Below are 14,051 nucleotides of genomic sequence, written 5' to 3' on the forward strand. Positions count from 1 at the left end.
CACTAGCTTTGGTTCGCAGCTATTCCCCTAAAGTTAGTGGAGAAGCGGTGTTTTCTTGGAAAGCACACATCTTGCTTTCAAGAAACTGACTACCTAGAAACCCAGCACAGCAAACTGTGCTAGAAGCAGCTCTGTGTTGTTGTCAGTGCTCAGTACTGTCCCACTTACACCGTAGAATATTCAGACAGTCAGCTTGACCAGGCATGAGCCCAGATGCATTGCTATAACTCTAGAACAAAGCCTGGTGGATCAGATGAGAACTGTGAAGGTGGTTTGTACCTGTTAAAATCTAGTATTAAGAGAAACATGCCTGGGCCTGTGATGTGGCTCAGCCATTGAGATGCTGCTAAGTCTGCAGACCTGAGTTTGATCCCCAGAACCCACATGGTGGAAGGAGAGAACTGAACTGACTTCCATGAGTCAGAGGACTTCGACCTCCTCATGCACACACACTAAATAATTTTAAAAAATACATAAAGAGAAAAACTATGTTCCTGACTATGTTGGTAAATTCTGTCATACATATCCTCCTCTCACTACTCTAAATCAAACTGAAGACTTTGCATATGCCTAAACTTACAGTACGGATCCAATCTAGACGTTATTTCCAGGCATGTAGAAAGTGGGTTGCCTCATTTATTTTAATACCTGTTTCTAGAGCCATGTCTTTGGAATGTTTTCTCATTCAGTTCAGTTATAAAACTGGGGTTTCCTGACATAGCCCTGGCTAGGACCCTCAGCTTAGAGGCTCCATCCTCTGCCTGTAACCTCTCTGTATAGGAAGTAATCACTAGTTACTCTGATTGACATGCTTGCAGTGGCTCATTTTTGCACACCTAAATTATGAACCAATCATGGACTGTTTTGAAATTCGATATAAGTGTGTTTCTAGAGGAAGAGGGTCTAGGTTAACCTAAGCACTGTCTTAGTCTCTACTGTCGGCAGAATGTCTATCTGTAGGTTACAGGTTGTTGAATTTCTCTTTCCTGTTTAAAGTTGGGCGTCCTACTCAGAGCCCCTAAGTGTGCAGAATGCAGGACAATCATTTACAAGGTACCCCATCACAGATGAGGGCCTGAGCAGTGAGCCAGTGTCTTGTAATTTGTGTGCCTCTGTCAGTTTTGTTTCGCTCTAGTACTTTCTGGATTCCTAGTATGTCCCAACTTTGCTTCCCAGAGGTATGAAGGAAACGAGCTCTTCCCCTGTACTGGATGGACAAGCGTCAGAAGTAAGCTGACACCTCTAGCACCCCACATCACATGCAGGCTTGGGATAAGTCAGACTCAGTTCAGAGCAGTTTCAGTGCTCAGGGTGGCAGTACTGTTAGAGATCTGTCCCCACCCTCTTCAGGATGGCAGTACTTGACGGTACTCCTTAATGTTATTATAGCCATGTGTGTTGCTTTCCAGGCTGGGACATGTGAATTTTTAGCAGTCTTGCATGTAGAATGTACAGCCCTTCACTTTGGGCTTTTTTGGCTTCTATAGCAGTAGTGTAGAAGGCCAATACAAACAGGAAGTCCGTTTTTTTTTCCCAGAAGCTGTGCTAGACCGAGAACGGAGGAGAACTCTCTGATCCCGGCTTCTGTCAGTTGCCGTAGCTCTGTCTAGGTGCATAGGGTTGACAAGTACAAAGTACATGTGGATACATGTGAATGTATCTGTATATGTACCTGTGTGTATGCATACATTTGCAGTGTATTTGCTGTTGTAACTGGTGAAGTGTTGAACTTCAAGGAACATTTCTTCTTATTCATATCCAAAAGAATTGTATTACAAGTGGCATGAAGAGTTTGAAGAAAGCTAATAAATACATTAAACAAAACATCTAGGAGGGACCCTTGCCTTGCTCTGAAATTCTAGACTAGAAAAATCTATAGCCTATCTTGTGTTGTTTGCTCAACAGATGACCCCATGGTCCTTTATACACCTGGGAAGTATCAAGCATCTGTTTTGCCTCATAAACAATAATGCTCCAAGTTTTATTTTGGAACCAGAAAACCTGGTTTTCTTTTGCTGATGTGACTGTGAAGGCTGCCTGTCCCATTTTCCTTTTGTTCCCCAGAATTCTAGAACTTTTTCCTTTTCTTCTGCTCTAATAATTTCCCATGACTACTTCAGTTGCTCTCCAGACCTTACCCAGTACAGTCCTGCCACACCACCTCTTTGGGTACACTGTGAATGCCTGTCTCACAGCCAGCTGCTCACTGTCCCCATACACCCATGAACTCATGTCATGTTATCTCTAGGAGCCTGATTGGGGACGGTATTGTGTTGCTTGAGAGGAAAGTCAGTCTTGGGTTGGTTAGATTTTCCTTGTTTTTGTTTTGTTTTCACACCTGAGCAAAATATTACTTCCAAAGCCAAACATGAAGTTTATTTTAAAATTATATACAATTTGGATTATCCATGCCATAATTCCCTGCCATAAGAGTTAGTGTGGTCAAGATGAATGACAGATGTATTTGTGTAGTACAGGGTGGGGTCTGTGGGCTTTGCTGAGGTAAAGACCCAAGGAGAAATCAATCAATTCTGTTACAGCTACCTCCTTTGCAGCCAGCCACCTCCAAAGCCCTCATTAGCAAGTGCTGTTACATGGGTCCCACTTCTGATTCTGTCCTTGACCACATGTGGTACTCATAGGGTACCTGTGGTCCTGTATTCATTGTCTGGATGAGAGGGAGGAAGTGAGGCTGCACTTGGTGACTTTGTATAGCAAAGGCATGTTTCCTGATATCATCAGTAGACTGTCAGCCCTTGGATTGGGCCCAGTATAAGATTCCCCCATTTTCCAATTGGGAAGACTCACCTGAGCCTGATGGAATAGAATTGGCTCTTCTGTAGACCTTACAGTATTCCAGGCTTTTCTGAACAATTTCTAATGAGGTTAAAACTTCCTGCCCCGTTTCTCAGGTAGGTTGTATAGAAGTAAGTGTTCCTTATCTCAGACTGTCCCCAGCCTCCAAGACTTAGACCAGCATTTCATTTGTCATAATTATGTCCATCAGTCTTTCTTCCTTTGATGCTGGTTTTGCTATGGTGGATGGGAGTGGGGATATGGTGGGGACCAGGGGAGGGTGGGAAGTTGGGGGTGGTGTGTTATAGTTTAGGGTGCTGTTGGTTGTGTCTGGAGATGATGGTGATTCTGATAATTTCAGACTTACATGTCTCTCACCTCTTCACACTACCCAGTTATCTGTTATCTGTCCAGAGACTATTTATAATAGTCACTTTTTAGTGAGATCACTTAAGTATTTCTTCATAATGTGTAATGGAGCAATTTGTGTATCACATTTCAAAATGCCCCCTTTTGGGGTAAAATATGTCTGAAATTATTTGATTTTTCTTTTTTTTAAAGAAAAACACACCAACTTTTAAAGCCACATGGCTGTGTGAATTAAAGTGGTTTCTGGAACACAAATGGGCAAATAATGTATAGAATGTCATTAGAATCATGATGTCACTGTCACTGGTCCTGGGATTGCCAGGCCTTTTCTGATTATCAGATGCAACAAATGACGTCCAATTTTATTGACCAGTTTGGCTTCAACGATGAGAAGTTTGCAGATCAAGACGACATTGGCAAGTGAGTATATTCTCCTGTTTCCTTAGTGACACAAGTTTTTTGTGAAGTGTTGCCAATCTCCCGACTTCTTGGATTCTGTAAATCCCTGAGTTGGGAGGTCCACCCTGTTTATTTGCAGCGTCCAACTTTGTACCTGGGTAATTAGTTCAACAGCTAAGGGACACACACTCCAAGGGACCCTGCAGGGTTGGGGGCAAGTGATCTTTGTTTTTGAGATGAGTCTTACTGTTTTGCCCCTTGCTGGTGTTGAAGCTGTGAACTCAAGCATCTTCCTGCCTCAGCTTTCTAAGCATCTGGTATAGGTGTCTGCCCTTGCCCTTCACTTACCCTTTTACAAAGACCTCAGCCACTATTCTGCTCTTTTTAGCATATGCAATGGCATTACTGCAAGTAATTCAGTAATTTCTTCCCATGTTTGCTATCTGCTCAGAGGTATCACTCACTGTATAGTTTATTGTTACGTACTACATTCCAGCAGATGACCAGGGCAGTAGATCAACCCTGCTTCCGTGTGCTCTCTGCTCTGGGGAAGTCCCTGTAAGGATGTTTGGGTTGTTTTCCAAGAGCAAAGCACTCTAACCATTGTTTTGTGTTCAGGGTCAAAGGCAGAGAGGGAATTAGAAACTGGCAAAGCAGTGGATAGAAATACAGGAGTTTGACAGAACTGAGAGCCAGCATCTAGCATGGGAAGAACACATCCCGACATGAGGATCATGGGTTATTGAGAACAGGGGTGAAGGAAAAATTTAAGCCACTGTGATTAGATCTCAGGTAGTGACTCTCACTGAGTCCACTGTGACACCGTAATAGTAGTTTGCAATAATTGTTGGACTTTAACCAGTATACCTTTTTTTTTTTTTTTTTTTTTGAGTTTGCAGTCTGGGAAGCTAAAGTCTTTTGACAGCACACTTCTGGCACTGTGGAGCAGAGGCTCTACTGCAAACAGCAGGCACTGAGGCATCCAGCTGCCCTCCACATTGACTGATTTCTGTTCAGAATGAGCAAGAACACTGCATAAGGCATTTATACATTTGCCATGTTAGCAATCTATTGCAGAGTCAGAATACACACGTGCGCACACACCATCCTCACCCCATCCCTGCTCGACATCTTGGATTTTCCCATCTGAACTCTTCTAAATGTTACTAGTGAGAATTGGCGTTCTCCTGCAGAATACGGTGCTTGGGCTTGTGACTGGCTAGAACTGAGCTTTGAAGATTGGTGGCATTGTCCCACTGCTGACAGTCATGTAGCTCATCATGACTGCATTTACCCCTCGCTGTCATGGAGGCAGAACGACAGGATTGCCCTGTGTTTCGTGTATGACTGTTTTTGTGCTTTTTAGTGTTTGGGCATTGTAACACGTGGGGCCGGCTTGTTGGGGTTTCTGTCCCTCCTAGTACCCCAACAGCCGGCAAGCAACAAAGAAAATCACACACAAGACTCCATAAGGTTATAAACTGATTGGCTCATTAGGTCAGGCTTCTTGTTAACTCTTAAAACATATATTAACCCATTATTCTCATCTATGTTAGCCATAATGGCTCAGTACCTTTTCCAGCGGGGGCAGCTTACATGTTGCTTCTTCAGTGATCTGTGCAGGAGTGGCAGAGGAACCTCTCTGCTTCCCAGAATTCTCCCAGTCTCTTTGCTCCACCCCTACTTCCTGTCTGGCTTTCCCGCCTATACTGCCTGCCTGGCCAATCAGCGTTTTATTAAAATATGATTGACAGAATACAGATAATTCTCCCACACCATTTCCCTCTCTTTTTTTTTTTTAAACAAAGGAAAAATACCCATAATCCATTTGTTGGGAATGTGGGCGTAGTATTTCAGGCTACTTCCTGCTGGTTGGGGGCGCTGATAGTCTTAAGGGGACCTAAAGAAAATTTAGAGTTATAGTCAAGTCCTGACTGAAGTATCCTGGGAGTCTTGATCATCTCAGGCAGCAGTCTTGAATCAGTTCTGGATGTAGAACTCTGTCATCTGGGCCATCTGTTCCTGTCGATTTCTCAGGTGGCCTCCCTTGGTCAAAGATGATTTTTCTTAACTCTGAATAAATCCATAGCCTCTCATTTTCTGTGGAAACAAAAGCAGAATCTCTTCTCCAAAGTAACATACCTTTTGACTTCAGTTTTGAAGCCAAGGTATTTTCAAAATGTCTATCTTGGGTTAGTTCAGCAGCATTTATAAACAAATGTCTTTTGGTGACTGTTGCTCCTTCCTCAGCATTCAAACAATTAAAAGAGAGCATAACACACAGTATCAAGATTCTCTGTGTATTTTCCATCTTTATGCAGCTTTATTTTACTTCTATTTCTTTTATTTTTACTTTTACTTTTTGAGACAGGCTCTCTGTATATCTTTGTCCTGGAATAACTCTGTAGACCAGACTGTCCTTGAACTCAGAGATCCTCTGTCTCTGCCTCCCCAGTGCTGGGATTAAAGGTGTTTGCTACCACACCTTGAACTCAGAGATCTGTCTGTCTCTGCCTCCCAGGCATTGGGATTAAAGGTGTGTGCTACCACACCCTGAAGTCACAGAGGTCAACTACCTCTGCCCCTTAAAGTCTCAGAGGTCAAGGTACCTCTTCCTCCCAGGCATTGGGATTAAAGGAGTGTAACACCACACCCAACTCCTCTCTTTTTACTTTAAGAACTTTAACTTTTATCCTGCATTTATTTTTAACACACTATAAACCATTTAGAGGTTTTCTTCATCTTTGAATCTCTCTTTACTGTATATCTCTCTTTTTCTGACCACATGAGCCTTTAATTTACAAAACAATACAGAAAGCCGTGGCTTTGACGGCTAGATCCTTAGCTTTCCAGCCTCTGTGGAGGTACTGGCTGTAGCCATTTTTGTTGCCACAACTCTATGGCGTTTCAAGGTCCTTGCTAGCAAGCAAGCTGCAGCATTTTGCTCACAGACCACTCTCAGTCGGACTGCCTGCCTGAAAGAGTCAGAGTTTGCCCTGGCAGGACGGCCCAGAAAGACGGCATTTTAAAACAGCACAGCTTTTTTCCAGCTACGGCTGAAAACCGAAAAGCATGCATTCAGCTTTTCATCAACACCGTTTAAGTGCTTCGTGGCAGGACCTCTTAAAAGAGCTGCAAGGTTTTGCAGCTAAAGCTGAGTCAGGAAGCCTCTCTTAGATGAGAGCATTTGCTTGCCTCTAGCAAGCAGAGCAGACCCGAGAAATTGCTGCTACCAAGAAACCATGCATAATGCTGTTATTTTGTTCTGGAATTACTTCCCAAGCTGTCTCAGGCTTTATGTGGATACAGTTGTCCACACGTTGGCGCCATATGTAACACGTGGGGCCGGCTTGTTGGGGTTTCTGTCCCTCCTAGTACCCCAACAGCCGGCAAGCAACAAAGAAAATCACACACAAGACTCCATAAGGTTATAAACTGATTGGCTCATTAGGTCAGGCTTCTTGTTAACTCTTAAAACATATATTAACCCATTATTCTCATCTATGTTAGCCATAATGGCTCAGTACCTTTTCCAGCGGGGGCAGCTTACATGTTGCTTCTTCAGTGATCTGTGCAGGAGTGGCAGAGGAACCTCTCTGCTTCCCAGAATTCTCCCAGTCTCTTTGCTCCACCCCTACTTCCTGTCTGGCTTTCCCGCCTATACTGCCTGCCTGGCCAATCAGCGTTTTATTAAAATATGATTGACAGAATACAGATAATTCTCCCACACCAGGGCATGGTTGTTAGGAAGCTTGTTTTCTTGGTATGATCCCAGGAACCATAATTGGCACAGAATATAGAAATACATTGTAGAAAGGCTGTCAGGGAGCTCACAGCCTCATCTCAACAGGCTCCCATCCCAGCTGTCCTCTGTATCCATTCATTAGTACCAGGGAGGGCACAGTTGAACACAGCAAGGTAGGTGGGTGTATTACTGATGGAGACTACAATGATAATTTAAGTACTTAGAATTCTGAGAATTTTGGAGCACTGTTTATAGCCACCTATGGGTGATTAGCAATTCTTATACTTTCTTTACAGTGTTTCTTTTGATCGAGTGTCAGACATCAACTTCACTCTCAATACAAATGAAAGTGTAAGTATAAAATTTTCCTGGTATATGTGATGTACTGCTGCAGAGGTGGAGCACTGACTGTTTGCCCTGTGCCCAAGGCCCCTTTGTACTCTGGGATCCTAGATCCCTGGTGTGTTAAAGTGTCACCTGGTCATGATGTCTCCCTGAACCTGCAAGCAGTAGTTTGCAACCTGTGACTAAGCTAATGGGACCCTGGTCACTTGTGATTGCACCATAGACATTTGACCTTGATTTCCTGTCTCTGTTGTAAGAAAAGAACTTAGATTGGATCAGTGTCAGTCTCTGCCAGGTTTCTGTATAGACAGGACATTTGTGGCATTTTAATGGTGCTGTCTTAATTTTAGGTTGAATACCATGAGAAAGTACTTTTATCTGCTGTGAAACAACTCTTCAGGTTACAGCAGCTCCTCATGGCTTCCTGGGCTGGTAGCAGCAGGCGGGATCCAGGTCTTTTCCATGTTGGTCATATTGAAGACTTATCTCTGGAGCAAAGAGGAAGCTCAGAATGAAATGGGTTAGCCCGTGAGATACAAGAAAACTCATGAGGAGAGTGTATCCAGACCTTTTACATGTAGTTTAAAGTCCAGTCTTTCTTGGGAATTTTTATGTTATTTACATAGAAGCTAGCATTTTATGTTTATGCTTTATTTGGGTTTATGTGATGGGTACCCCTTTTCAAAAAGCAAATGAAAAAAAACAATTTTCACTGGTAATTTGGGAGAGAAAACATTTCTAATTTTAGTAGTTCTGATTTTAGTTGTATTTTCTCTTTTGCTTACTTTTTTTTTTTCCGTAGGGAAATATTGCCCTGTTTGAAGCATGTTGTAAAGAACGGATACAGCAGTTTGACGATGGCGGCTCTGATGAGGAAGATATCTGGGAGGAGAAACACATTGCATTTACTCCAGAATCCCAGAGGAGGTCCAGGTGAGCCGTAGCATCTCACAGCAAGAGATTTGCACATGGTACCACCAATGTAAGCTGAACCCAAGGCCAGTGCTTTGTTTCATCTGGAGAAATGCCCTTAAGAATGGACAGCACTGGAAAAGATGACCCACTGGTGGTTAAGAGCACAGAAGACATCAGTTTGAGTTCCAGGACCCATATGATAGCTCATAGCCACCTATAACTCCAGTTCCAAGGGATCCATTGCCCTCTCTGGCCTCTTTTGGCCTAGAAATACATGCAAACAAAATACACATACACATTCAGTAAATAGACAAACAAAAAATAATAAAAGGGGATGGGTCAGCCCGCCTCTGTCTTTCCAAAAACATGGCAGGTAAAGCTATCCTAAAAAACTCTTTACGTAGGAAGCATGCACTGTGACTCTGTGCCCCATCCCCTTTTAACTTGGGTCTCCTTTGCAGGTAGCTAGTGATGAACTTTTATTTATGTATTTAGGTTGTGCACATGTGTGCTTACACATGTGTTCCACAGCACATACATGGGTACAAGTCTGAGGCATCTTTCAGGAACCAGTTTTTTCATCAGATTCAGTTCATCAGGCTTGACACGAAGCACTTTTACCCACTGAACCATCTCTGTCCAACAAGTAATGTTTAGCCAATCAGCCACCTCTCTGAGTTCAGTGAGAAAATTCTTTTCAAAAAATAAAATGAACTGCTGAGATCCCTACGTCAACCTCTGTTCTCTACACACATGAACGCATATATACACACGTGCTTGCTCTCTGCCTCCCTCCCTCTCCAAAAAGTCACGGAGGTCAGTTCATTAAGAGGGCATAACAGTCTTAAACTGCTTTTTACCAAATGACACAGTTTCAAATTAAATAGACAAAAATGGATAGAACTGCAAAGCGTGGTGAACAAATTGAGTTGCAGGCAGATCATTCAGCACCCCTCTTGTTAATTAGTGAAATTGACAAAATTCATGCCTGCTAAGTAGATTGCTTGAACCACACCATCTTCCAGCATGTACTACTTGCACATTTATAAAGTAGATATTCTGCCAAGGAAAAGAACACAACAAAAGACCACATCCAGACTATAAATCTAGTCTGAGAAAATTCTGAAAGCTTCTGATAATTTTCTGATAGAAGAGTTAAATTGTCTGTAGGAACTGAATATGGAGGCACAAGTGTTACCTTAACAGTTGGGAACTAGTGCAAAATTCTGAAAGAGCTCTAGGCCAGCCCTCAGCTACGTAGTGAAACTGGAAGGTGGGTGGGGAGACTTCATGGTTTTTCAAATTGAAGGAAAATGCCAGTATAGCAGAACGTGGGAAATAATTGGCTACATTAGATTAAAAGTACCTCACATCTGTGGCCTTGGTTTATACATTAAGAAAATAGAAAATGAGCAAATTAAAGCCAAGTAATCTAGTATAAAGATTGGAGTAGAATCTGAACTACAACAAAAGCAAAAGAGGAAACTAGAAGTTTCTCTTTGAGAAGATCATTGTCATAAGTTTCTCAGTGCACAAGAAAAGTTATAAACTATGGCAAGAATGAGTCGATGTCAGCAGAGGTTGGACAGACCATCAAAAGACTGAAAATAATAGATAATGAACAGCTTGTGTACCAGTGACAACCTAAATGATCTTTGAATGATACAAAGAACCATAATTAAGGAAAAGGTTAGGGGCAGATAGTATGAACAGTGCTGTATTTGTTAGGATTAAGTTTCTATTCTAAAACTTCTCGTCAGGCAGGCCTGTTAGCACTCAGCTATAAGACCAAAGCTTGGGAAGTCAGGATGAGAAGTTTTAGAGGGCTGGGTCCAAATGACTTCACTGATGTGCCACTAAGCTTTTCAGAAAGAAATGGCAATTCCTCGGATATTGAAAAATCTATCTAATTCTAAGACCACACTATTTCTGGATACAAAATTTTGACATGCTCACATCACAGAGAAGAAAACTATCATAAGCAGATATGTAGAGACCCCTTTATAAAGCATGTCGACTGTGGTGGCACATGCCTGTAATCTGGTGCTCAAAACCTGAGGCAGAGGGATCAAAATTTTGAGACCAGTCTGAGCTACATAATGAGACTCTGGCCGAAAAACTGTTTTGTTTTGGTTTTTTTTTTTTTTTAATTTATTTATTTATTTATTTATTTATTTATTTATTATGTATACAATATTCTGTCTGTATGTATGCCTGCAGGCCAGAAGAGGGCACCAGATCCCATTACAGATGGTTGTGAGCCACCATGTGGTTGCTGGGAATTGAACTCAGGACCTTTGGAAGAGCAGGCAATGCTCTTAACCTCTGAGCCATCTCTCTAGCCCCCCGAAAAACTGTTTTTAAGGCAGATCAAATACAGTAACACATAAAAGGGACCAAGGTTTTATTCTAAGGTTGCAGAATTGCTTGAACCTCTTCAAGTGTCCATTCTTAAATGTAAACAACCTCCACATATTGTAGTAAAAAGGAATTTTTCACCTTTACTGAAAGTATTGATGAAAACTCTAGCAGTAAAGACTGAATGACCTCCTATGTAGATTAGGAGCTCATAGGCATGTTTGGTGAGCAGCTTCTGTTCCGTATACACTGACCTGCTGGATATTTCAGTTAGAAAAAGAGAAACGATAACAGCTCATAGAGAAAGAAATTGAACACTTTAGGACCACATCGTTAATGTAGAAAGTTTGCTTGGGTATAGGAAAGGACTATGATAGGATAATTCAAATTCATTTAGCAGTCTCTCGGCTCATGATCAGTAATAATTACATCTTCCCTACTGGAACTGCAATTACTAAATGATGCTATTCATAATACTGTAAAAAGTAAGATACACAGTTCTAAAGGCTGGCACATTGGACTCTAAAACCTGTGAGTGTTGATGAGCTGGAGATAACCATTAGTCAGCTCTAGTTCCCCACATGGATCCATGAGATCCACACATCATCCCACAGAATCCTGAGAGTTGGTTTTTCATAATTGTTTACAAGTTGGTTCTTAAATCCATACAGATGACAGATGAACTTCCCAGAAGATTTTGATTCCGTTATATTGGATTCATATTGATTGTCCCATCAAAGCAAAGGTTTCGCTTTAGTGGTTCTGGTCTTTTGTTATTCAGATCCAGTTCTTGAGCCCCAGGTGACCAAAACCACTGAAAATATCGAATGCCCCAGATACAGTCTTTGCTTACTTCTCAGACTTCACAAGCCAGGCCTCCATCATTCTACATTGCTCTCAACGTTCTTTCAGAGTCACACAGAATAGCCCATTAAACCCAATCCATCTGCATTGCTTTCAACGTTCTCTTAGACTCACACAGAATAGCCTACTAAACCCTAGCACTCAACAACTTTTCCAGCTCAATATTCTAAAATCCTTCTGTAATTCTCTTCAAAATATGATGAGGTATGTCACAGCAATACTCCATTCTCTGGTACAATTTCTGTTTAGTTGGGTTTCTGTTGCTGTGATAAAATACCATGACCAAAAGCAACTTCTTGCCTCAACTTCACATATGCTGGGAAAGAAGGCATGCACTGCCGCAGCTGGTGGGGAATATGCTGTCCGTCAGAAGTCACATCAGGAACTTAGACATCTTTTTTCCCAATTAAAAAAAAATTTACAACCTCCTAAGATAGTGTATAGAAGATGAGAAGAAAAGATCCCAGCACTCAGGACGCAGAGACAGGTGGACCTCTTAAGTTTGAGACCAACCAGGCCTCAAAGAGGAACCCTGTCTCAAAAAACAAACAAACAAACAGAACAAAAGGTCTGGAAAGATAATTAATACCCTTGCCACTTACAGAGCCTTCCCTTTGTGAAATGGCAGGCAGAGATCAACTGAAGTACAGTGTGTTTTCACACTGAAGATGTCCTTTTAATGTTTTCTTGGACATGGCTGGTCGCTGATTAAATAGCTTAAATATTGCAGTGTTGTTTTGTAGCTCCGGCAGTACAGACAGCGAAGAAAGTACAGACTCGGAAGAGGAAGACGGGGCTAAACAAGACCTGTTTGAGTCCAGCAATGCAAACACAGAGGACAAGATGGAGGTGGACCTGAACGAGCGTGAGTCACCCTGACCTTTTGAGTTAGTTCTAGTGCTTGCAATTAATTGCCTGGTTTTATCTCTGTGAGTTTGAGGCCATACTGCTCTACAGAGTGAGTTAATTCCAGGACAGCCAAAACTATAGAGAATCCCTATCTCAAAAACCAAAACGAACAAACAAAAAACCGGGGGATGTGTCGAGAGAAATTGCCTGTCTTTGAAAATTGGCAAAAGAATGGCCTGTGGCATTTGAGATGGCCAGTTGAGGTAAAAAGCATTGTTACCACCACTGTGTAATTATAGACTTGGGCGGGACAAGTTATCTATACTTGAGGATGATTGAACATCGTCTTCACAAGTCTAGTTAGAGAGCATGCCCACACACCCACACCTCCCTCCAGTTCCAGGGCTTGATACTATAGGAGCGGTGGAAAAACCACAGACTGGGCTAGAGAGGTGGCTCAGTGATTGTGAGCATATGCTGTCATTGCCAAGGACCTGAGTTCAGTTCGCAGTGCTGTCTTCAAGTCATTCACAACTGCCTCAAACTCCATGGGATCTGCCTGCCTTGGGCAGCTATACACAAAGACACCCTGCACACACATAATTAGAAGTATGTATTGTGTGTATTTAAAAAGAACAGAGACAGACTACAGAAATGAAGAAATAATTATGTCTTATGGAGTCATCAATGAAATGCACCACTAGAGCCAAATTAAGCTCAGACAATTTTTAACATTTCTTCACAGTTTATTTGTGAAATTCCAAACCTTAGGCTTGTTCAGCTGGTCCACATTTGTGCCCTCCTGCTTACTAACTAGAAGACTTGATAGTGCTGCCTTTTAAAAATGGCACTAACTTTTTAAAATGGATGGGGTGGGTATTATATGATGTGATTAAAGACTTTCCCAAAGCCTGACCAGTTCCCTGTCACCCAAAGCAGCATTTATGTCCTTGGTTCTTTGTGAAGCCTCACTACCAAACATACCTTTAGCTTCATCCACAAATTCCCATAAAAGTCTGATCTGAAAGCAGCCTCCTCATTCTCCAGTTAGGAAGGTCTGTGTCCTCAGACACAGGGCCTAGGCTTCCCTGCCCTTGAGTTCAAATCCACATGGCTTTGTGTGCCAGGTATCAGGCCAGTAATGATAAATTGCCACAGTATTTGCCCTCTGCTCGGTGCCTCCTGGAAGTAGTTAGCGCTCCTGAGCAGGGTGCCAAGAGAGGTGCAACAGGCGGAGCTTCCTGAGGGTCTGCTGCTTTAGGGCCACTGACAAGGTCATTTGAAAGGGAAGACAGCCAGCAAGAAAGCAGAGTGCCACAAACTGTTTAGTGTGGCTCAGGAACAGGATGGGGTAGTGATTCCAAGAGTTGACTTTTAGAAATGTATTTGTTTTTAGTTATGTCTGTGCATG

General features: G+C 42.3%; 1 protein-coding gene across 24 annotated transcripts in view; it reads left to right on the plus strand.

The window, feature by feature from the left end:
• Ppp6r3 (protein phosphatase 6 regulatory subunit 3) overlaps positions 1-14,051 on the plus strand; it is a 131,543-nt gene that overhangs the window by 101,732 nt on the left and 15,760 nt on the right. For 12 of the 24 annotated variants that reach the window (XM_085693449.2, XM_085693451.2, XM_085693459.2 and 9 more), the window contains 4 exons: positions 3,488-3,585; positions 7,606-7,660; positions 8,457-8,587; positions 12,535-12,656. In XM_085693449.2, coding sequence (XP_085549575.1) covers positions 3,488-3,585; positions 7,606-7,660; positions 8,457-8,587; positions 12,535-12,656 — 406 coding nt within the window. The remainder of the gene's footprint in view (positions 1-3,487; positions 3,586-7,605; positions 7,661-8,456; positions 8,588-12,534; positions 12,657-14,051) is intronic. The other 12 variants (XM_085693452.2, XM_085693453.2, XM_085693462.2 and 9 more) reach the window with 2 other exon arrangements.

Source organism: Myodes glareolus, chromosome 7 (genome assembly GCF_982192425.1).
Source record: "Myodes glareolus chromosome 7, mMyoGla1.1, whole genome shotgun sequence".
Taxonomy (NCBI): Eukaryota; Metazoa; Chordata; class Mammalia; order Rodentia; family Cricetidae; genus Myodes; species Myodes glareolus.